The sequence below is a fragment of the Marmota flaviventris genome, chromosome 10 (assembly GCF_047511675.1).
Source record: "Marmota flaviventris isolate mMarFla1 chromosome 10, mMarFla1.hap1, whole genome shotgun sequence".
Lineage (NCBI taxonomy): Eukaryota > Metazoa > Chordata > Mammalia > Rodentia > Sciuridae > Marmota > Marmota flaviventris.
In genome coordinates, this window is record NC_092507.1 from 31,043,583 (window position 1) to 31,067,799 (window position 24,217).

General features: G+C 43.6%; 1 protein-coding gene across 1 annotated transcript in view; it reads left to right on the forward strand.

Moving 5' to 3' along the window:
* The first annotated feature begins 802 nt into the window (after positions 1-802).
* The window catches only part of Ctps1 (CTP synthase 1), a 29,330-nt gene continuing 5,915 nt past the window's right edge, over positions 803-24,217 (forward strand). The window contains exons 1-13 of the mRNA XM_027937512.2: positions 803-930; positions 4,054-4,232; positions 6,560-6,730; positions 9,004-9,104; positions 9,827-9,943; positions 12,492-12,575; positions 13,083-13,163; positions 16,371-16,522; positions 17,506-17,638; positions 20,137-20,225; positions 21,103-21,197; positions 21,840-21,902; positions 23,797-23,840. Coding sequence (XP_027793313.1) covers positions 4,067-4,232; positions 6,560-6,730; positions 9,004-9,104; positions 9,827-9,943; positions 12,492-12,575; positions 13,083-13,163; positions 16,371-16,522; positions 17,506-17,638; positions 20,137-20,225; positions 21,103-21,197; positions 21,840-21,902; positions 23,797-23,840 — 1,296 coding nt within the window. The 5' untranslated portion in view covers positions 803-930; positions 4,054-4,066. The remainder of the gene's footprint in view (positions 931-4,053; positions 4,233-6,559; positions 6,731-9,003; positions 9,105-9,826; positions 9,944-12,491; positions 12,576-13,082; positions 13,164-16,370; positions 16,523-17,505; positions 17,639-20,136; positions 20,226-21,102; positions 21,198-21,839; positions 21,903-23,796; positions 23,841-24,217) is intronic.

Consider the following 24,217-nt stretch of genomic DNA (forward strand, 5'->3'; position numbering starts at 1 on the left):
AGCCAGTACATAGGCGCCTTTTTCCTTCTTTCCCGCTTTTTTTTTTCTTGCTCCGCCTTCCCCATCTTTGCCAGTGCACTTCCCCGTTCCACTTCCCACTTTTCCAGACTTCCCTACCTGAATCCCTGATCCACACCCACTTGGCCAGTCCCCGCCTAGGCACTCCCCTGACATTTCAGCAGCACTTAAGAAAATCCAGAGGAAATATTATGAACGGATCTGTTTGCCTCATTACATCGTTAGTCCAAGAAGAGGGTAGCTTATGATCCAGCGCAGTGTGGGCACAGAGTGGGTGTTCAGGGAATGTCAGTTGCATGAAACTAGCCTTGCGACCCATGTCCCTAGCAGTCGCCTCCGTCAGGAAACATGTGGGGAAAGCGAAGCAGACGAGGAGCTGGCGTCAAACAGCCCTCTTGGATTTCTCTCTTGCAGACTGAGGTGCCACTGCTGGCGTCTCTCGGTCTAGAGGGACCCGCGGAAGAGAGAGGCTGGGGTGGCACCACAAGGAGTGCACAAGGATGCACGCTGTAGAGAACAGGAGACGGTCTGTCTGGCAGCCCGAAGGGCTAAAACGTCCGAAGGTTGCCGCAGTACGAGGCTAAACCAAGAGGCTGACTTGCCAGGCGTGAGTCACAACTCGGCGGTCTCTTATTAGAGGAAGCCCAGAATCCACGAGTAAACAAGCACAACCTGCAGAGCCCAGGCGCCCCGCGCGCCTGCGCAGTCGGGCCCCGCCCGCGTCCCCCAGGGCCTGCCCCGCCTTCGCCTCCGCCTCCGCCTCCGCCCTCTGCGTGCGCACCGCCTAAAGCCCGCCTCCCAGAAAGACTGCCGGCGCATGCGGCCGGGATTCATCACTGGCTGCCGGGGGCTCACCGCGAGAGTCGCCGGCGTAGCTCTGTAGTTGACGGGAGGATCTGAAGCCGGCCTCAGGTAGGCTGACTCCAGGGATCCCGGAGGAACTGCTCTCCCATGCAGGAGTCAGCAGCTCCAACCGAGACCTGCTCGCCCGGCCCCGCGCCGGGATGACAGACGCCGCTCCCCGCCAATCAGGGGCGAGGTGGTCCGGCGTCCTGCCCAATGGGCTGCGTGCCTAACGGGAGTGGGGCGGGCGGCCCAGGCCGGCGAGGTGCCGGCTCCCGCGCGCGGGCCGCGTGGCCGGGAGCCGCTGCGGAGAGGGGCCAGGAGAGAGGGCCGGCCAGGGCGGGAATGGCCACAGAGGCCGCGGGGCCCGCATTGCAGCGCTGGGCAGCGCCCGGTCAGCCTGGCCTGGCTCGTGGACGGGGTAGAGTCTCTGAGCCCGTGCTCAGCGGTCCCTGGGAAAGCCCGGTGGCCGCCACTTCATTCCGTCTGCCCCAGCCCTCTGGTCTCAGGCCTCGGGTTCTCCCACCTGGAAGGGGGATTCCAGGCCCGCTGTCGCCCGCCGCGGTGGGGAATGGACCAGGCGGCCCGTGGCCCCCACAGATCCTCCGTTGGGGGAAGGGGCCTGTGAGCTCGCCGGGCCTCATGGTTCCTGGGATGGCCCGTGGCCCAGCCATGCTCACCTCCTTCCCCGCGGCGGAGGATGCAGGCTGTCTGGAGAAGTTCACTACGTTTGCGTGGCGCACTCACGTCCGCACTCGTTATAATCTTGAATCGTCAGCAGCCCTATGATTGGGGCGGTGCGGAGGTTCTCACCCTATTTTACCGTGGTGTGAGTCCCAGCATCGGGCAACCCAAGGGACCTGACTGAGGTCTCAGCTCACGGACGATAGATGGAACTTGATCCCACAACTTTGATTTTTTATTTTTTTAAAGGTTTTTGATTTTCACCTTTGGTGAATTTCTTCGATGCATCTTATGTTGTTTCTGTGAGTGTACACTTTCTGATGTCTTCCCATCATCTTCAGAATAAAGTTAAGATTGGGCATTCAAGGTGGCACACAAGTTGGCACCTTGCCTTCCCTATTCCTTCCCCTCTACTCCCCGTTTCCATGCTCTGGGCCTCACAGTCAGTCCTTCAAGGCCCATCACAAGTCAGGTCTACATAGCAGAAGAGGTTTAGATCCTCCCCCACTCCAGACTGCCACTCACCACCCTCTGATGGGCCATTGCACTTTACCGTGGTCTCACCGAACGTTGTTTTGCCCTCTTTCCATTTTTATAGTCTTCATACGTTATTGTCCCTTCTCTTCCCTCCACTCCTGGCTTACTCATTTATTTGTAAATCTTCTGTCAATATCTGAATTTTCAGCAACTTGAGTTATGGGTTCAAACCTAAATATTTTGGGAGAGGGTCCCCCACAAAATGTAAGTGGTTTTCACATGATAGGTAGACTGTAATCTGAGGGAATGAATCTTTTCAGACTCCCACTGGATCTCTGCAGGGTTATTTATTGCCAGGCTCTGTAGGAGACTGAAAGAATCTGCCCCAAAGACAGGTGTTACCCTTTTAGAGCATAACTGGGACAAGTTAAGTGCAAATGAATGAGATGACCCTTTTTCAGAAGAAACCCATTCAGAAACTCAGTGTGGCTGAGGAATTTCTAGGAACATTCAAAATTTAGTAGGTGAGACCACATTATGGTCTTAGGCAGAGATGTCTTCTTAGGACATAATTGACAACAGAGCGGGGAGCCAAGGCCGGTATTTGTCTTGTCAGTAAGAAACCATTTAACTGGAAGGTGCCAATGGTGAGAGTAAGGTTTCCCCCAAATAATAGGGTTTAGGGTCAATAAGTTTGAGGAAATTGCTTTCTGAGTACCCCCTTGGAAGGTCACAGTGTCTGTTAACTCATGAAGCACCTCTTAAAGGCCTTGCATTAAAGAAACCAAATGGGTATGTTTAGTTAGCATTTCTCTGATTTATCCATAAAACTCTTTGTGAAACTCAAAAAACTGCTGCAGCAGAGGATAGAAAGTGCAGGCCCATGTCTTCCTTGCTGTCTGAGGGAAAGGCATTCTGAGCATTCTGATTTCCTTGCCAAGTGTGTCCATTCCTGCTCCAGTGAGGAGTGGGGCGGGGAATGCTCCAAGCAGAACTCCCCTTTCCTAGTTCCTTTCTTAGCTTATTTTTGTTAGAATCCATCTTCACATGGAACATTCTTGGTGGAGGAAAATGTCCTCACCCTGCAAAGCAAATAGCCCTGCCACTTGGTGATTGTGTTTTTCTTTTTGGTCACATTTGGGTTTGCCTACCGAATGCTGATTCTGGATCTCTGAAGCTGGGGACTGGTGATTAAATCCCCCCTGGCGAGCCTGTCCCTGTCTCCTCACTGTTTGCCTGTGCTATTTCCACCTGCCTCTCCACTCTGCTGTCCTTGCAGCCACCTCACTTACCTCTCATCGGGTCTCTTCACTCTCTTGCAGCACTGTACTGCTCTTTGGATTTAATCTTGTTTCCTCCCTCTGATTCCTCTGCCCATTCCTGGGTTTCTTACCGACTTATCTGAGATCCCTTTCCCTCTGTGTTTAGTTTTTTTCATGGCATATCTGGGAGAGATTGCCACCAAGAAGTAAGTTGTTATTAAATTACAGAAGAAAACTACCTGTAATTGGAAGAATTTTAGGTTTAGCTTTAACTCCTTTTTAATGTTGAACCTCTTTTCATCTGTTTTCCACAATATAAAGGAGCTATTTCTCAGTGATACATTGTAGTTTAGCCAAAGACATTATTTCTTTCATAGAGAATTCAGGATTACATTTTTTTCTCCATATAAGGGAAGTAATGAGACACCTGCCTGGTATCCCAGTGTTTGGTGGTGATGTTAGCTAATGTTAAGGGCCTAGTGTATCAACCAGCTTAGAGCTGTTTTTTGACTCGAAAGGTCATTGTCAAAAGATTTAAATAAAATCTATATTGTTGTATAGCAGTTGGTTTTTCTACTGGTCTTTGACTAATGCCTTTCAGTGATCTAAGAAACATCTGTTATGATCCTGTTTAAACCTGACAAGAACCTTCTGAAGTCATGAGACATGTTCAAGGGGGTTCTTAGCCAGTAATTGGCAAAATAAGTATTTGAACCAGTTGAGTTTGATTTACTGAAATACATTTTATCTATAATTTTTCTTCTTTCAGATCAAAAAGGAAAATGAAGTACATTTTAGTTACTGGTGGTGTTATATCAGGAATTGGAAAAGGAATCATTGCCAGCAGTGTGGGCACAATACTGAAGTCATGTGGCTTACATGTAACTTCAATTAAAATTGACCCCTACATTAACATTGATGCAGGAACATTCTCTCCTTATGAGCATGGTAAGCAACCAAACAACCACCTCCCCCATCTATCTTTTCTTAAAAACTGTGTATGTGAAAGAATATGTCACCTCTTGGGCATATTTACATTTTGTACAACTTCCATTTCCTGCCTTCTAAAATGGTCCCTAACTAGCATGGCAGAATTTCTGATACTTTTTCTTACCTGGATGGGAGAAGCAGAAATCTTAGCAGCCAATTTAGTGATTAGAGTCTACGAGTTTCCATAAAGGAAAATACCTTTTTGGTAGCAGTTGAATAAAAATTTGTTATTTCTCTTAAGAAAAGATACCTGGTGACATAATAAACTTTTTCATATTTGAGAAGAGAGGGAGTATGCTTATTCTTTGTGACACCAATCTTTATAAATTGAATGGTAGGTGAAAATTGTAAGAAGACAGATTTTAGCACAGTATAAGAAAGATCTTTGGGGCTGGGGTTGTAGCTCAGTGGTAGAACGCTTGCCTAGCATGTGTGAGGCACTGGGTTTGATTCTCAGCACCGCATATAAAAAACGTAAAATAAAGGTCCATTAACAACTAAAAAAAAGATTAAAAAAAGAAACAAAGAAAGATCTTTGTAATAGCAAGCGTCCTTCAAGAACTTCAAGAAGCTGTAAATTGCCTTTGGTGGAAAAGTCCAGACAGAGGCTCAGGACCACTTTGTAGGGATTCAAGCAGCGGGTAGATGCTGGATTTGAAAGATCTGTAAGCTTGGATTTTGTTTTGCTGGTAGAGTTTGAATAATATGAATGAAGATCTTTAAGTTGAAACCGTTAGGGAGGGTAGGAAAAGAGCATCTTACCTCCTTGTTGTTGCTGAGTTGCCTCAGATCCATTGTTTAAAACTGGGGGAGATGTATTATGAAAACATACCTTTAAGTTGTAAAATTCTTCATTCTTACTCTTCCTTTCTAATGTTGAGGTTAAAGTCTATAAACATTATGTAATAAATAATACCAGGAAAAGGTCCAAATACTAGGGGGATTTTTTTTTCTTGGTGTTTCTAGGGCTGAAATCCGGGGTTTTACACTTGTTAGGCAAAGCCTAACTGAGCTACATCTGAGCAACTACTGATCTTAGTAGTAGATTCTCAAGGGCTCAGCTACATCTTCAACCCTTAGAGGAGTATTAAATATAAAGTTCTTAAGCACTTAAGAAAAAAATTTGGATCGGGGTTGTGGCTCAGTAGTAGAGCACTTGCCTAGCATGTGTGAGACACTGGGTTTGATCCTTAGCACCACATAAAAATAAATAAAATAAAAATATTGGAAAAAACAAAGTGATAAAAGAATTTGCTTATTAAAATAAATAGATAAATAAATAAAGGTACTGAGTTTATCTACAACTAAACAAATTTAAAAAAGAAAAAATAGACATTTTTTTCCTTTCCTGTTTTTGAGCTTGTCTCTTATTGTGATGGTAGGAATGAATCATTCTAAACAAAAAGATCTAGAATGAAGTTGCAAGAAATGAATGTGAAACAAAGGAATGGGGGAAGGTTGGGCAGATTCACAACTTTGCTTAGAACCAAAGGGTAGCCCAGACGCTGTTTTTTTTTTGTTTGTTTATTAATTTATTTTTTATTTTTAGATATTTTTTAGAAGTAATTGGACACAATACCTTTATTTTGTTTATTTATTTTATGTGGTGCTGACGATTGAACCAGTTCCTCGCATGTGCTAGACGAGCTCTCTACTGCTGAGCCACAACCCCAGCCCCAGAGGCTAGTTTTTATAATCAGCACAACCTTCCTCTGCATATGTCATGGAAGTTTTGAATAGAATCATACTTTTGTTATACTTTAAACTTTATTCTGCTCAGGTGGGAGCCTTTTCTGGAAGTCTTTTTTTTTCCTTTGGGGAACAGTTGCCATACTAATGTAAAGTGTCCTTTACCCTCAGCCTTCAGGACTGGCATTTCCTTCCATTCCTTCCACTTGTATAACTCTTCCTGATAGAGTTTGTTGAAAGGCTGAAAGTTTGAAGTTACAGTTTGGAGAATAGTAGGTAATTTTACTTTTTTGTGTCATATTTAATTTTCTAGAAATAGATTTTTTGCTTCATATCAAGTTAATGCAGATTTTTTCACGGGCTGGGGATATAGCTTAGTTAGTATAGTGTTTGCCTCTCATGCACAAGGCCTGGGTTCAATCCCCAGCACCACACAAAAACAAACAAACAAACAAAAAAAAAACATTTCAGGAGACTTGGGAAGATGGCTTAAAAATATGCAAATGCAGATTTTTTTCCTGCCCAGTTTCAGGATTCAAGTTGTGCCACAACTTACACATTTTTCACTTAAAAAATATTCTCACTGTTTGCTGTAGGTGAAGTTTTTGTGCTGGATGATGGTGGGGAAGTGGACCTGGACCTGGGTAATTATGAAAGGTTCCTTGACATCTGCCTTACCAAGGACAATAATCTCACCACTGGGAAGATATATCAGTATGTCATTAACAAGGAGCGCAAAGGAGATTACCTGGGGAAAACTGTCCAAGGTAATACTGGATTTACCTTTAAGATTTAAATTCTTAGCCAGTTTACTTTCTTTTGAGGATAAAAATTGACTTTTTATGTAATTCTAGCATTTTGTCAAGGTATTATTACTGAAATGATGCCTTTAGTGGAAAATCAGAAATTGACCATTTACTTAGAAACTAACATGAAGAAACTGCCTCTGCTGTGTGAGTAGTATCTGAAGCTTGTCAGTCCAGCCAATGTGGCGTCATTTGAGACCAGAGAGGGTTGTTTTTGCACAGTGATGAGTGAAGTGGTGGAGGCTGCTAGGTCAGGACATGGAACCAGGAGTGTGGACGCAGTGTCCCTGGGATTCGTGTGTGTGGACCATGATGAAGAACAGTGTCCATCGTGCCCTCTGGTTTTCCCTGGCATCATCGGCCAGGGGGAGTCTGAAAAGTGGGTTTCTGGGTCCTCTCAAACTTTCACTAGCACAATTTCACTTTTATTTGTTTGCTGTTCAGATAATGTGGTACAAAGTGTTCATTTGAGAAAAGTATTTTATTACTTTTGAAAAGTGACAGGGGAGTGGGGAACCACAGGTCTAATGGAATGGCAGCAGCCCACATTTGGGGGGACATTTTCCTCTGAGTTATGAGAGCAGATCTGCTTTTGACTATCAACTTTACTGGACTAAAAGCTGAGGGTCACAGTGACAGCTGGCCTGGGTCTGCCCTGGCCCAATTCTGAACTAATCTGGTTATATTTGGGTCTTGGCTCTGCATATGAATATGGACAAATCACATACACTCTTTGAGTTGTGGTTTCCTTTCCTATAAAATGGAGATAATAACAGCACCTATCTATCCAGCTCTTAGGAGTTCTAAGGAAGTTCTTAGGAAGGACCAATTAGGAACTAAAATGGTTGTCAGTCATGTAGTTTATTGTTCTAGGCACTAGTGTGTTCATTCATCTGTTCTCTGATTCATCAGATATTTATTAAATGCTCTCTGTGGTTGGACCTAACTGGTGCTGAGAATATGTGATGAACAAGACCACGAGGTTATTGTCCTCATGGAAGCTGGCTGTGTGAGAGAGAAAAACCAAACAGATAAAATGAGATAGCTGATAGGAGCTGTGAGGAAATAAATGGAGTGAGGCGAGAAAGCATGGCTGGGGGAAGCTACTTTGGACAGATGGTTGGGGAAGCCTTCAAGGAGAGGAGGAGCGGAGGAGCTGGGGAGGTCATGGGCAGTGAGGAAGGAGGAGGGGTCACAGCAAGTACTGAGGCCTAAGGCACAGGGGGCTCCAAGGAACAAAGGGGAGGGTGGTGTGTCTGAGGCATAGTGACCGAGGCAGATATTCAGAGAGGTTGGCCAGCTGCGCCTTCTGGGCCAGGCAAGGAGTTGGAATTGACTCAGCAGTGGGAAGAACCGAAGAGTTTAAACATGGGAGTGATGAATTCTGATTTGCATTTTCAAAACATCACTTTGGCCACTGTGTGTAGAATAGATAATGAATATCCTTGTGTGTGTTTACTGGAGTTGAACAGAATCTGGAGTTAAACAGTAATCTTTGCTCTGTAGGAATTTTCACAGTGAGCCCAACAACTATGATTTTGAAAGGTTCAGCAGTAGCTGGCATTTACTGTACTCTGGCATACAAGACCATCTCATAAAATTTCCACAACTTTATGAAGTAGGAGCTTTACTCCACTTGACAGAGGAAACCAAGTTTAAGAATAGATAAGTAATTGGCCCTGTGAATCGAAGCTAATGAGTGGTGAACTGAGATGTCAACCCAGACCCCAGAGGCTGCTCCTCTCACCACTCTGTTCTGCTGTCCTGTCTCTGCAGCGGGTTGTCTACCCTTCAGTAAGCTGGAAGCATAATGTGCACGGCTCCTGCAGGTCTCCTATGCCTGGAAAAGCACTCAGGTGTGATGTGCCCACCTTCAGTCTTGGCTGTGAGCAGTAGAGTGACCACATGGCCTATTGTGTTTGCATGTGGACAGACAGGCTGACTGCATGGGCTGATGCTCTGAGGTGGTTCAGGATGCCATTCTTGGCCTCCTCTTGTGTGCTTCCAGCAACAACTTATAAATCTGAGGAGGTGGCCAAGGGGAGTTTGAACCAGAGATTATTGAGGCCATTGAAAGGGGGCCTCAAAAGTATTTTTATGAAACCACCACTACTCTGTCCAGGCAAAAAGTGTAGTAGTTTTTAAAATTATTTTTTTAGTATTTGAGGTAAATGCGTTTCCTTTAGTCAATTCCTATGGACAAGCATGAGTTCCAGCTTGTTTTTTCTTTCCAGTTGTCCCTCACATCACAGATGCAATCCAGGAGTGGGTGATGAGACAGGCATTAATACCTGTAGATGAAGATGGCCTAGAACCTCAAGTGTGTGTTATCGAGGTTTGTATGGTCCCCGTGTTTGTGAACAGAGCACTCATTCATCTCCTAGTTAGCCATTGGCACCTGGCAAGACGTTCCCAGTGCAGTTGGGGCAAGATGCTGCCGTGGGGCTGGTGAGGACAGTCATAGTGTGGGAGATAATTCTTGTCCAAGTGATACTACTTTTGTAGCATTATGTATTCATTTGATGTCAGCTCTTCCAGAAAGAGTGGTGTGACACATTTCCCTCTCTCCTGAGCAAGCTGGCAGACCTTTGCTTCCTGCAGCAGGAGCACTCATCAGAATGAGTGTGCGGTTTTGGTTTCCGGGTGCTTTGTCTGCTGATCCCAGCTGTTGGATCTCAGTGTTCCTTCAAGATGAAGAGACTTGAAAGTTCCAGCAGTTTTTTAATATATCTGATGACTTTTTGTAAAAATCATCTATGATTAGCTAAGGAGATGAGATTAGGTTTTTTTTTTGCTTTGTGGCTCTCACACAAATAAAATTCCTGGTACCTCTCTCACCTCTTCTTTTTCTTAAACTGCTGTGGAAATATCTGTAATAGCCTTGGGGAATTGTGAGCCTACCCAGAAGGGTCCCCTTTCTACCAACTGACATTCTGCAGGGCTGGGATGTCCTTATTACATTGGTAACTGAATTGAGGCAACAGAGCAGATGTTAGAAAAGGAAATGACCTGAAAAAGATTGAGTGCTCAACCTTTAAAATAACATTGCTCTTCTAGCTTGGAGGAACTGTGGGAGATATTGAAAGCATGCCTTTCATTGAGGCCTTCCGGCAGTTCCAGTTCAAGGTCAAAAGGGAGAACTTTTGTAATATCCACGTCAGTCTAGTTCCTCAGGTAAGGCATTTACAGTCTTGACTTTGGGGGAGAAAAGGTTGATTTTCACACTTTATCTAATAGTTTTCAATTCTTGAGGTATGGAAACAAGGAATAAAGAATTTCTTGGTGAAAAGTTTATCATAATCATGTTTTGAAAAGATGAAATGGAAAACATTTGAAAGATAATCAGGGCAGTTGTGGTTGAAGTAGGCGAATTGACCTGCCCTTGTTTTTACTACATGGCAAAAGTAGAGGAAGGTTTTTTTTTTGTTTGTTTGATTGTTTTTGTTTTTTGTCTTTTTAAAGACAAAAAATCACAAAGTTAGCACGAAGAGGAATTAAATAGTAATACAAATTGAGAAGTTGGAGAGCAGTTGGTTATGTAGAAACCGATCTAGCAGACAGGCCTGGAAGTGCTGAACCCTCACCACTGGCAGTAGGGAGAGCAGAGAAGCAGCCCTGTTGGCAGCAGAATCACCACAGGCTCAGAGCAGGCAGCACGGGTCCCTCTAGGAGTGGGGGCACTGGTTGGGCTCATTGCAACTGCTGTTTCAGAAGAGGTATACCCTCACCCCACTACCCAATGTGTACAGGTAGGCGTTAGCCTCTCTTCACTTTGGCAGAAGACTCTAGGCCCTGGGGAGGGTGTCCAGATAGCAGGCACTAATTGAGAGCAGTGACACAGAACCAGGAACGTGTCGTGGAGTGTGATGTTACACTGTTGAGACACTTTGTCTCTTTCATCACAGCCAGCCTTGGTCCTTCCATGTAGGAGATGGTAAGGGTCTTCTCTGGTGTATGACTGGTCCAGGAGAAAAGACACCACCTCGGGGCTTTGCAGTGAACCAGGACAGCCAGAGGCCCACAGTGACCTGCCTGCCCCCTCTCACAGAGCTTCCAGTTAGCTTTTAAGTATGTGTAGCAGTCATTGATTAAAATCATGCAGGAGGTAAACTGTGCATTAAATAAGAACTAGATGCCAGAAGAAGGGAACATGTGGAGACAATCTTGGAAGTTAAGAATTGGATAGGATAGATGAAAATGTTAAGAGAAAGGAAGTTGAGGAAATACCTCAGGAAGTAGGGCAGAGACCAATAGGCAGAAAATAGGAGAGAAAATGTAAGAATTAGAGGACTAGTCCAGGAGTTAGTATCCAAATTACAGGATTTCCAGAAAAGAGGTACAGAGAAATGAAAGGGAAGTGTGATCTAAACCAGGGGGTCAACAGACAGTGGCCCAGGGGTCAAAGCATCCTATTACCTGTTTTTTGAAAATATAGTTTTATGGGAATTGAGCCCTATCTATTTGATGATGTATTTTCTATGACAGCTTTTGCACTAAAACAAAGGTGAGTAGTTTTGACAGAGATCATAAGGTTGAGAAAAACCCTCAAGTATTTTTTTTTTTTTTAATCTAGGCCTTTACAGAAAAAGTTTTCTGACCCCTGATCTAAAAAGGAAATTGTGGGACATGAGTTTCTAGATTGAAATGGCCCATTGAAGGGAAGGGAGGGGGGATGGGAATAGGAAAAACAGTAGAATGACTTGGACAGAACTTTCCTGTGTTCATATAAGAGTACACACCCAGTGCAGCTCTACATCATGTACAACCACAAGAATGGGAAGTTATTATCCATGCATGTATTTATGTCAAAATACACTCTACTATCATGTATAACCAAAAAGAAAATTTTAAAAAGGGCGGGGGGCTGTTGAGTGCCCAGGCATATTGGATCCAACATGATCCACACCAAAGCACTTTGCTGTGAAGGTTCAGAAAAATGAGGCAGAAAGGCTCTAAAGGAAAAGATACTTTCTTTTTAAGAAAAAGAGTCAATATGGCAATATTAGAGGCTAAATATAATAAAGCTATTGCATTAAAAATCCTAAAGGAGAACTTTTTACAACCTAAAATTCTAAACCCAGCAAATCTCTTATGTGTGAGAGGAGAATAAAGATAATTTAGTACAGAAAGGAAAAGTTTGGCCCATAGTTTAACTGAATAGTATTTAGCTCTGAAGAGGCTGCGGGAACCAGAAGAGTACATTCTAGTCAGGATAGAGGAATGAGGGAGAGAATAGGTCCTCATTTAACAGGGAATTCAACAGAAAATGCCTCATTCTAAATGTTAAGAAGTAGCAATAAAGCATACCAGAAGGATCAATTAAAAGGGTTGAAGTGAGTTGGGAGTATAGTTCAGTGGTGAAACTTGTGCTTAGCACGTGCCAGACCCTAGGTTCAGTCCCCAGCACCTAAATAAATAAGAAAAAGAGTTGAAGTCCCCAGCACCGAAAGAAAGAAAGAAAAGGAATGAAAAAGTTGAAGAGCCTTTATTAGGGTTTGGAGAGTGGGAGAGGGTGGATGAGGCTAGGTACCACTGCTCTTTAGGACAAATCCCCTACAACTATTTGACTAAATACATGCATGTGCAGTTTCAATAAATACAAGCTAAATTCTAAAAATGGTCAAACTCTCTTTAAAAAGGATTTCATGGAAAAGTTATACTTGAAAATTCTTTATTGTAGAGAAACTAACCTCCCTTTTTTTTTTTTTCTTTTGACTATTAGCCAAGCTCAACCGGGGAACAGAAGACGAAACCCACCCAGAACAGTGTTCGGGAACTTAGAGGGCTTGGACTTTCCCCAGATCTGGTAGGATTTCCTGATGACCTGGTTTCATTGTGATCTCTTAGGTCTAATTAAAATCATGCCTCCATACCAGGCAGGACCTTTGTCTTCTTGGCAGGCCTTTAATGAAAATCAATGGTGGAAGACATGGGTTCCTGCTTGGGGCTGAAGTTGTGAAATTTTCTTAAGGCATTTGTGAGGTCTTGCACTTCCTGAGACTTGGTTCTCCTCTTTGTTCTTTATTTATTGTCTTTTTCCTACACAAGAACATTCATAGATGAGGAAAGCCCCAGTTAGCTCCTGTAGTTCTTTCATCTACCTCTTGGTTTACACTGCCATCCTCTTACGTTTCTCTGGTTTGGGTTTTAAGAATTTCAGTTTTGAAGATGAGATATTTTCATGGATTGTTCTGAATGCTAACATTTTCATCCATCTTAACAATGTGATATCTATTTTAATTTTATTCAGTGAAAAAACTCAGCTTTGTAACCCTTCCTTCTGTCTAAGCCCCCCTTTTTTCTTTACTGCTAGGTTGTATGCAGGTGCTCAAATCCTCTTGACACATCAGTGAAAGAGAAAATATCAATGTTCTGCCATGTGGAACCTGAACAAGTAAGTAGAAATTTTATCTTTGTGGAAACTGTTTTTGTTTATAGTTACCTGAAGCCTCTTGACCATAATGTTTCATGAGGCTTGCTAGTGTTTCACAGTTAGATATAATAGACTGGCCTCTAGCAGAACGGACACCCTTGGCTCTGTCACTCACCATCCCCTACTTCTTGAGGTTCCCCAAATGTTCCTGCACATCTTCTGTATATTCCCTCCTCACTCTTTGGCCTTTTTTTCTTTTTCTTTTTTTTTTTTTTTTTGGTACTGGGGATTGAACTTAACCATTGAGCCACATCCCCAGCTCTTTATTTTCCATATTTGAGACGGTCTTGCTAAGTTGCTTAGGGCCTCATTAAATTGCTGAGGCTGGCTTTGAACTTGCGATCCTCCCAAGCTGCTGGGGTTACAGGCATGTACCACTGTTGGGCTCACCCTTTGTTCTTTATGCTTCATCCCTGCTGAATGTTTTTCTGTTTCCCTAATACCTCACACCCATTCTGTTGTTGCTTTTGAGCTTGCTAATTTCTATCAGAAGTCAGTGTCCCTTTCTCCCTGTTGTCTTGGAAATCTGTTCATTTTCATACTTCAGGGTCTGGCTAGGACATGGTATAGACTGAGAGGCTTTATCTTTAGCTCCTTGACCTCAACCCTCAGAATTCATCACTTCCTTCTCTGGGCTACCTGTGCGTCTCACATATGCTGGTGGTGAGCCTATGCTGTGCCTCTTGATGTGTGTGTGCATGTGTCCATGTTTATCTCCCCTCACAGACTGAGCTTCTGGAGGACAAGGATCATCTTAGCTTTGTATCTCTGGTGCCTGGTGTCGGGGTGTTGTAGTCTCTCATATATATTTTAGCTTTTTGTTATTGTGATAATGGAGCAGACCTATGGTACAGAAAATAACAAAATTTTGGAACCTATACAATTCTTAGTATGAAAATTCTGGTAGTGATAAATTGAAATTATGGCATTGGTTGGTGTTTTAGTCAGCTTTTTGTCACTACAACAAAATACCTGAGGCAGCTAATTTAATAAAGGAAAAAGGTTTACTTGCTTCACAGTGTTGGAGGCTGAAAGTCCAAATAGCACAGCATATGCTCTGGGAAGACTGCATGGTGGATAGCAGAGCCCATGTGGAGGAGGATGATATCTCCAGCTAGGAGCAGGGAGGGGTGTGTTTTGCTCTTTTTATAATAACCCTCTCCGAGAAAACAAGGATCACAGGAGAAATGTCTTAATTCCTTTTGAGGTTAGGGGCCCCAGTGATCCAAGGAACTTTCTAGACCCAATACCCAATACTTCTCAATGCCACCACTCTGGTTCCAAGCCACCAGTCACATGGACCCTTGGGGGACACCAAACTACAGCAGCAGGTTTGGCTGAGGGAAGACTAGAAGGGAAGTTGAAGTTGAGCAATTTCAACCTTAGACTGTGGAGACTACTAGATGGCTGAGGATCAGGAGACTGATCAGGAGAGCCCAGATGGCTCACAGAGGGGACAGTAAAGCAGTGGTGTTGAAATAAGAGAATCCACTTGTAAGATTTTGAGGAGAATATAGGAGGATGACAGGTGAGGTCACTGGCCTGGCGTAGGCGTGAATGGAGCAGAAGGAAAGCCCTTGGCCCTCTCCATGGTGGCTCAGGCCTCAGCGGGGCTGGAGTCACGGCTCGCAGGTGTGATTCCTGAGCCAGGAGACCGCCAGAAGGATTGTTTCATACTGAACCCTGGAGCACAGAGAGATTTTCATGTTCTCAACAGCCCTTTGTCATTCACTTTGATTATTTTAGATATTTCTGTCCTAGCAAGTGAAGGGAATTCAATTCTGTAGTAGAATTGATTCTCATTAAAAGTGTTCACTATTAAAAATGTGACAGGTATTTCCATTTTTAAATTTGATGTTCAGATCTTTTTGTCTGTTTTTAAAATTGAGTTATTTATCTTGTTGAGTTGTAAGAGTTCTTTATATAATCTGAATACAAGCCTTTTGTCATATACTTACATGATTTATAATATTATCCCCATCTGTGGCTTGCCTTTTTATTGTCTTAGTGTCTTGGAGCAGAAAAGCTTTTACATTTTCAGTTTATCCATTTTTTTCTTTTATGGGTTGTGCTTTTGCACATTTTTTTTTTAAGGACCCTTTGCTTAACCAAGGTCATGAAGATTTTCTTCTCCATTTTTTTTCTGCAAGTCTTATATTAGGTCTTACATGATCCATTTTGAGTTTTGTGTATTGTGTGAGGAAATTGCATTTCCTGATGAGATATGGCACATATAAGACACCCTGGCAATTTCTGTTCTTTGCTCTATAGCCCAGCAACATTACTAAAATTCTATTAGGTTGGATTGTTTACCTATAAATTCTTTTGGTTTTTGTGGATAAGCAATGATATTGTTTATGCATTTAGTGGTTATTGTTTCTTGTTTCCTAGTTTAAGTTTCATTTATTTTCCAGTGAAATGAAATGTAATGGCTGTCTGTCCAGCATTTCTGAATAGTGATAGATGGCCATTCTTGCCTTGTTCTGGACTTTAAATAGTAAACATTAATATTAAATGAATCCATATGAAATTTACTGTGGGTTTTTTATATTTTCAGTTTTTCCCTAATAGTCTTAAATTACCTACAATTTTTGTTATGAATTGGTTTTAGATTTTTAATTAAGTCTGCATCCATCTTTTTCAGTCTATTCGCATGGTGAGTTCCACTTTTAAATCTCCTAATGCAGTGGTTTTTAAAGTTGGCTGCACATTGGAATCACTATGGAAACTTGTAAAAATGCTGATGCCTGCTTCCTCCCCCCGAGATTCTAGTTTAAGTGCTCTGGGTTGCAGTGGGGGCATTAGGATTTTTATAAGTGTCCCTTAATGATTCTATTGTGCAGATAAGTCTGAGAACCACTGTTCTGAGTTAAGCCATTCAGGGATTCCTGGGACAGGTCCTCCTCCAATATGATTTTTTTTTTTTTTTAAATAACATTTGTGGTTTGGCTTGTGATTTTTAAAAGGATTTCTACATCCACGTTCTAATAGATTAGCTACTAACTTTCTGTTCTGGTCTTCTTCAGTTGGTTTTGGTATTATATCTTTTTCTAAAAGATTACCCTTTTTTCAAATTGGAAATTTTTCCAAGGTTATGTAGCTAGTAGCCAGGGCTGTAAGTTCAGTTAGTTTTTGTTTTTATTAAATCACATCCTTTTTTTAAAACAGGTAATCTGTGTCCATGATGTCTCGTCCATCTACCGGGTCCCCTTGTTGTTAGAAGAGCAAGGGGTTGTAGATTATTTTCTTCGAAGACTTGACCTTCCTATTGAGAGGCAGCCACGGAAAATGCTGATGAAGTGGAAAGAGATGGCAGACAGGTTTGCCTCCCCGTGAGGAGCTGGCAGTGCCAGCTGCCTTCCTCTTTGGTAGGGGCCCGGGGGATTCAGTCATGTTGGAGCATGTTAGCACCTCGCTCTCAGCTCACTGGAGGTCTTCATGGTAAGGGACGTTCAGGTTGCTAAGGAAGGAGCTGGTAGTTGTCAAGTGGAGACAACATAGGTGAAGAGGGCCTGGCAAGGCTGGGCCAGTTCCCAGACCTCTAGGCAGCGAGTGCAGATTGTTTTCAGCTATACAGTCAGCACAAACAGGTGCCTCGTGGCAGTGGATTACCATGGGAATGGGTGGCCATGGCTGGAGCACTTGTGGTCAGGCAGCATGCCTATTGTCTGAACCGCGTTTGGGAAAATGTTGCTCAACCAGCACCACCCTTGCTCAGCAAGGCCTTGTGGGACCACCTCCTGAAGTGCTGGTGCTCTCACCTTGCTTCAGGGTCTTCTCTCGGCGCCTCAAAGCAATGGGTGTGCCTTGTCACAGTTGCAGAACTAAAAACAGTGTGGAGGTCATATTAGCACATGCGGAGGGAGCATTTATTCTGTTCTGTGATGTTTAAGTTTTGACCTTTTTTTCATGGATCTTTTACATGTCCATTTACATGTAGCTACCAAGATGGCCCACAGTCTTACAGTTCTTTTTTCTTAAAACGTTATTTGCATTTTGCTCTATTACTAATTATACTTTTGTGTCTGTTCAGTTTTTTTTGCCCTTTGGGATTGAAATTTTTTAAAAACAAATTTGGGTGAGATTTTGAAACCTTTTTGATAATAGCTTCTAAAATCCAACTTTCTTCACAAAGCCTGCCCTGTTGACCTGAAATTGCTTTTTTACTGGTCTGTGTGTGACATTCGTGATGTTCGTTTCCATTGTGTTCTTCCAAGACATTCTTTTCTTCTCTTGCCAAAGCAGTTTTGGTCTCATGGTGATGTGTATTCCAATTAATTGGGTGTTTCTTGACCTTTGATAGATATGATCGCTTGCTGGAGACCTGCTCTATTGCCCTTGTGGGTAAATACACAAAGTTTTCAGACTCATATGCCTCTGTCATTAAAGCTCTGGAGCATTCCGCATTGGCCATCAACCACAAATTGGACATCAAGGTGAGGTGGGATGACCTAAGTTAGCCAAGGGGTAAATAGGGAAGCAGTCTATATTCTCATAGATGCTGCATGCCATATCTCCTTTATAAGTTTTTGGAGCTCTGAGTTTCTTCTGGGAGATAAGAGAGGTTGGTTGGTTCCTGGCTCTGAGAATGCAGAGTATTTTCTGGAAATAATGAAGGGGAGAGGTGGTCAGAGTAGAGGTATAGAGAGACTGAATGCTTAGATCTGAATATCAGTTGACCACATGAAATTGTCCTAGGATAAAATTGCTCTTTGGGGTGGGAAGACCTGGTGGACAGAGGCATGTTGTGTGGTCGATAGCACTGCCTGGAGTGTTGTCAATGACTGCTTTGCTTTGCAGTGTGGTGGGCAGAAGGTGAGCTGGTAGAATGTTTGGACAAGACTCCACTGCCAAATGAAATGCCTGGGACTCAAATTCTAGCTCCATTGCCTAGGAAGTATATGGCCCTGGCCAACCCTCTCCCTGCTCAGTTTCCCATAAAAAGGCATAGTGATGTTCCTTCCTCCTGGGTTGTAAGATTGATGAGATAATGTGACGTGCTGAGGTTTGTGCTTGCCGTATTAGTGCTTCTTGAAAATCTCCCACCTGTCCCTCCTTCTCACAGGGAGAGACAAGGTCTTGCTAAGTTACCCAGGCTGGGCTCAAACCTGTGATCCTCCTGCTTCAGTCTCCTTAGTACCTGGGATTACAGGCATACACCACAGTTCCTGCCTCTTATCTATCCCTTGTAGAACTTTCCTTCTTAGCTCACCAGCTGAGATTTAGAAGTGAAGTGGGATCTCAGTGCTTGATGGTGCCATGAACCTGGCCCCACCATCTGCACTGCAGTTTTCTTCCTGCTTCTACATGTTTCTCAGGGTGATAACTTAGCTTGCTTTGTGCTTTGGGCAGGTTCCTGCAGGATAACCTGTTAGAAGTGTTTAAGAATCAGAGGATCCCATTACACAGCCCTGATTTAGTTTTTGCTCGTTCTTTCCATCATTCAGTTATCCACTTGAGGTTGCGTGGCTGCCATGTGTTAGATAGTAGAGGCTGAGAGATGAATGAAAAATCTCTAGTCCCTGTGTTTCAGGAATATTGGGTTTGTTTGGTGTGAAGGTAGCACAGGCAAGAGGATGCGCCTGCATTGTAGACATGTAGGGAGGGCAGACTCCCTCAAGGAGGGACCTCTGGGAGGTTGGAAAGATGGGAAGGGCATTCCTGTCAGTTGGAAGAGCATGTCCAAAGGCTTGGAGGTGTGGAACAGTTGGGAACTCAGTGGATGGAAAAATGTGAACTGGAGACAGCTGGCAAGGGCCCAGTCAGGATTCCTGTGAACTCGGCCAGCCCAGGTCTTACTCTGAGGTTCAGGGAAATAGCTACAAGGAATTAGGTAGGGGAGAGTAGAAGAAAGATGGAGAATCTTATTAAAGTGGGCAGAAGGTTTGAACAGAAGATCCCAAAGAAGATGCATGTGATATACGTGAAAAGGTCCTCAGCACCTTTAGTTGTCAGGGAACTAAATTCAAATTAAGTTACAGGGAGAGACTGGCACAAGCCCCTAGGGTGGCCTTACTGCTGGGAATGTAAAATGGCACAGCCATTTTAGAAAACAGTCTAACAGTTTGAAATAAAGACACATATGACCAAATTCTAGATATGTACTCAAGAGAAAAAAAAAACAAAACCAAAAATGTGTCTCCACAAAGATTTTTATTCAAATGGACACATTATTCTTAATATCCCAAATCTGGGAACATCCCAAATGTCCTCAACAGGCTAGGGGATGGTACTGTGGTGCATTTATGCAGTAGAAAGCCACCCAGCCAATAAAAAGGATCAAACTTGGGATATACAGCAACGTGGATGAATCTTAAATCCATATTGAACAAGAGAAGTCGGACAGGAAAGGCTGCATGCTGCTTGGCTCCGTTTATATGAGGCTCTGGAAGAGGCAGAAACTGTGGTGACAGGAGTCAGCTCTGGGCCTTCTGCAGGAGGAGGAGGGAATCTTTGGGAATCTTGTGAGGTAGTGGCACTATATTTGATGGGGTGGTGGTTATGCCTTCATGTGTATGTTTGACAAAACTCATCAAAGTGCACTCAAGATGCTTGTGTTTTACTGTGTGTAAATTATACCTCAACACAGTTGAAAATGAAAAAGGACACAAACAAAACTGGGTGAAATGTGGCCTGGGGAGAATGTCTATTGAGCAGAACATAATAATTTAGAGTCTCCTACAGTAGCTGAGAGAGGATTCTAGAAAGTATGGAGCAGATAAAGCCAAGTTCAGGAGTTAAATGATTTTGAAAGAAACTTGTTGGTAAAATCTTGTACTTTAAGATTTTAAATTGTTAAGTTTAAACATATTATGACTTTAAAACCCAAATCATGGGTGATGGAACATTGATAACTTATTTGGACACTGTGAAAGAGCTTGGTTGGAGTGGTTGGAGTCATGAGTTGCTTCTCTGCCCTGCCTGCTGCCCCCAGTACATAGATTCCACCGATCTGGAGCCCAGCACCCTGCAGGAGGAGCCTGTGCGCTACCACGAGGCCTGGCAGAAGCTCTGCAGTGCTCAGTAAGTAGCGTTCTTTCTGGGGGGCCAGGGTTCTGTTTGTGTGAATGAATATAGTCCTATGCTTCCAGTGCTAGCAGTAGGTAATCTACTTTGTTAAGTGTCTTTTAATTACTAGAGAGACTACCTACTGGATGACTTCAACCTACCCATAGATTTGGATTCGAAGAGACTCGTTTTGATTTTATTGATAGTTTGCTGCATTCATCTCATCATGAGGCTTAGCGATTTTTTCATCCAGAACATTTGATGAGTAGCCATCGGTAGAATTCCAGAAATTATTTTTAGCAGCCTTTTATTTGTGGTCCTGGGGTTGGAACCTGGTATCTTATATATGCCAGGCAAGTGCTCCATGACTGAGCTACGCCTTTAGCCCTGGCAGCTGTCCTTTATAATAGTCAAAAGTCAGCAAGGATCTTGGGTCCCCTGGAGCAGGTGAATGCTGTTGGGCATGCAGCTGGTGTTGATGTGCTTGGTCAGCATGGCTCACTGCTGAGGAAAAAGGCCCCTTCTGACTTGGGGAACTCTGTGAGTCAAGAGGAAAAGTAAATTGTATTTATCTAATTATATGTTAAAATTCACGAGCCAAGTGCTTGGACCAAGTGCTGTAGCAGCCTTACAGTGGTGGACACTGTCCTTCTACTCATAGAAGTATTTTCTCATGTGACTAAGTCTGGTTTTGTGTGCAGTTTCTAAGTTCAAAGTGTTGATATGGACAAATTAATTGACACTCTTTAAAAGAATACAGACTTAGTCCCAGTAGCAAAATATATGGAGTAAGTTCCTGGTCCCAATACCTTGGCAGCAGCTTCTTTGTTGGTAGTTGCAAGCTGGGTTAGTGGAAAAGCGGAGTTGCCTTGTGGTTTGTTCCCCTGTGCAGTGGAGTCCTGGTTCCAGGAGGATTTGGTGTTCGTGGTACTGAAGGAAAAATCCAAGCCATTGCCTGGGCTCGGAAACAGAAAAAGCCTTTTTTGGGTAAGGAACTGTGCTTGCTCTCGCCAGTCTGAGGAGCCATTTGGGAGGGAGTTATAAATACAGCAGGGAGATATTGAAACACGACATGCTCAGTCTTTTTGGTTCTCTTTGGGAAAGATTCAGACTTTATTTTTAAATATAAAAAGTGTATTAGCTACATGTCAATGCATGGAATATCGAAGAAATTCTGTTTGCAGTGCACAGGAGATTGAGTCTTATGTCCTGCTCACTTGGCATACTAGCCAGTTATAATTGGACAAAAATGGTTTTGAATGCTTCCTGGTGCTGTACATTTTAGTAATTTTCAACTTGACCACTTTGTAAGTGAGACCTTAATGAGGGAGGGTAAGAAAACTTGAATTTTATACTTGAAAACTTGAAACTGACTGGATTATTGCTTATTTTTTAAGTTGGATAACTTTGCAGAAGCTGGGATCTTTAGGTCCACTTCTTCCACCCAGCTTTTAATATCCAACACAGATAAAGCATACCAGTGGGATGCTTACTTGTAGCAGGAAATTAAGAGTTTGTGGTTATGACCCTGACCATGCAAGATACTGTCAGAGCCCTTGGCAAGGCTGGTGGGAATGTGGGAGCTGCCTTTTCAATGGAGCTTCATTTAGTTTTCTCTCCCCCTGGAAGGTGTGTGCTTAGGAATGCAATTGGCAGTGGTTGAGTTTTCAAGAAATGTGCTGGGATGGTCAGGTAAGCGTGCATTTAGAAACCCTCATTCCTGCTTAACCGCTTCCTGAGTGCGTGAAGGCATTGCGTGTTGGGTGGTAGGAGCCTTGAGATGGTGCCTGGCTCCTCAGAACCTCCATGTGCAGAATGAAATTTGGGACTGGGTTGCCCTGCAGCTCTCTACAGGGGAGTGAGGGTCGGGGGCAGCTGAAGCCCATCTTCAGCTCTCTGTCCAGCATGTTCTATTCTTTAAATTCTCTCTTTGACCACCATGGCCACCATCTCCCTGGTACCCACCAAGAAGTCACTGGACTAAGTGAGGCCTATGCAGTTGTTATAAACTTGGGCTCTGGAGCTGTCACACCTGAGCCTAAGTTCTGACTTTGTCACTTATTATGGATGATTTTAGATAACTTAGCCTCTCTAGGTCTTTGTTTCTTTTGTAAATGGAGTCAAAATGGTACCGACTTCACATAGTTGTAAAAATTTGGTGAAGAAATGCATGTAGGTAGTCCCTAGCCGTGCCTGGCAAATAAGAAATGCTCACGTAATATCAGATCTGCTCATTAACTGTGTCACTGTGACAGACAATCCCAAACTTGGTGGCTGGTAACAATCATGACTTGACAACTTCTCATTGTTCTGCTGAGTGGTTGTCTGCTCGGAGTTGTGTATCTGGGGTCACTCACTCCTGTCTGGCATTCAGCCTCGAGCTTGGCCCAGCAGGACACTGAGATAATGTGTCCATGTTGTGGCTCATCATATATTAATTCAGCCCAAGCTTCTTCACACACTGTAGCCTGACTGCACATTGTAGCCAGGCTCACTGCACAGGCATTTGCAAACTTGCCACTGTCCCACTGGCTGAGGCAAGTCACAGGCCAAACCCTGACTTCGTGGGAGTAGATGGTGGGGGTGGTGTCACAGGGCATGGGTACTGGATGTGTGGTCGGGGGGCCATGATGGAATAGTCTGCCACAGTCATTTATTCTCTGTAGCCCAACTGACAAATACTAGCTTTTCAGAAGACATGTAAGTTCTTTGAAAAATAAAGCATCCTGAAGGGATGTAAAAGCGGTCTGGGTTATGCAGTATAGGTGATTCCTCGGTGGCCAACTTGGCCAAGCTGGGTTTCAGTTCATCTCTCTTCTGAGAGGCTGTTTGACCATAACCACGGGAGGGAAGCTTAGTATAGTAGGCAGCATGCCCCTGGTGCTGGCATTTGAATGCTGGCAGGGCTCTCTTTTCACCATTGACCCCGGAATGGCTTTTGCGATTTCCTGGACTCTTGCACAGCCTGACCCCTTGCCTCCCACTTGGGTTCCAGATAGGTGGGTGACTGGCCATGAGCTTGCTCTTTAGAGGAGACCAGGCCCTGCTTCAGGCCCAGGAGGGTAGCAGTAGTTAGTGCTCACACCAGGACCAACATGCAGTGCGGGGAACTTCCTTGTCCTTTTAGTCTGTAGTGGTTAGATGGTAAGTTTATTCACTGATAGGTTATTTCCATCGAAATCAGTTAGTTTTTGACTTGGCATTTGTACCAGGCAGTTGAATAGGGCACATTAGATGCTAAAGATGAAAGAAAATGAGAAGATGGTTCTTGCTTATTTTGGAGAGAGTCTACAACAAAATGTTTAAAAAAAAAAAAATTGACAATGAAAAACTGTCACAGATTTTTAGGCTGTGCCGTTGGTTTTGTTCTTCCCATTGTGTCCAACTTGACTTTCCAGAAAGTTAAAGACTTGATAGAAAAAATTCACCTATTTATGTGTTGAATATCGTTATATCTTAAATTGCTGTCCCTAGTTTTTATTTCACCGTTGATTTTAAATAGAGGGAGGAGATTGTGATTTAGCGCTCAGCAGTGATCACTTTTGTTTTTAGCTATCTTCATAACCCAAGTATTTTGACTTTTCAGATGCCAATTCTACAGAATTTGACCCCAAGACCAGTCATCCTGTGGTGAGTTTGTGTTTGAACCTTCCCAGGGTCAGAAGGGGCTGGAAGGGCACTCAGGACACAGCGGATGGTTAGAGACAGGCAGCGAGCCATGCAGCTCCCTCCTCCAGAATCCCGGGGTCTTGTGCTCCCAGACGTAATGGTTAGGAAAAACTATGGAATTCTCACTGATCTTTTCAGTTCACTACAGAAAGCCTTTTAAGGTGCCAGCCCAGACAGCTAGAGGGGATTCTGATTAAAATAGCTTTCCACCCCCATTCCCCTGGGCTCCCCGGAGTAGTATTCATATGAAGTACTCCACATGCACCCGCGTGCCCGCTGCTGTCCTCACTGTGTGCACCAGCTCGTGTTCTCCAGCAGCAGTCCTGGGGTGGGACTGT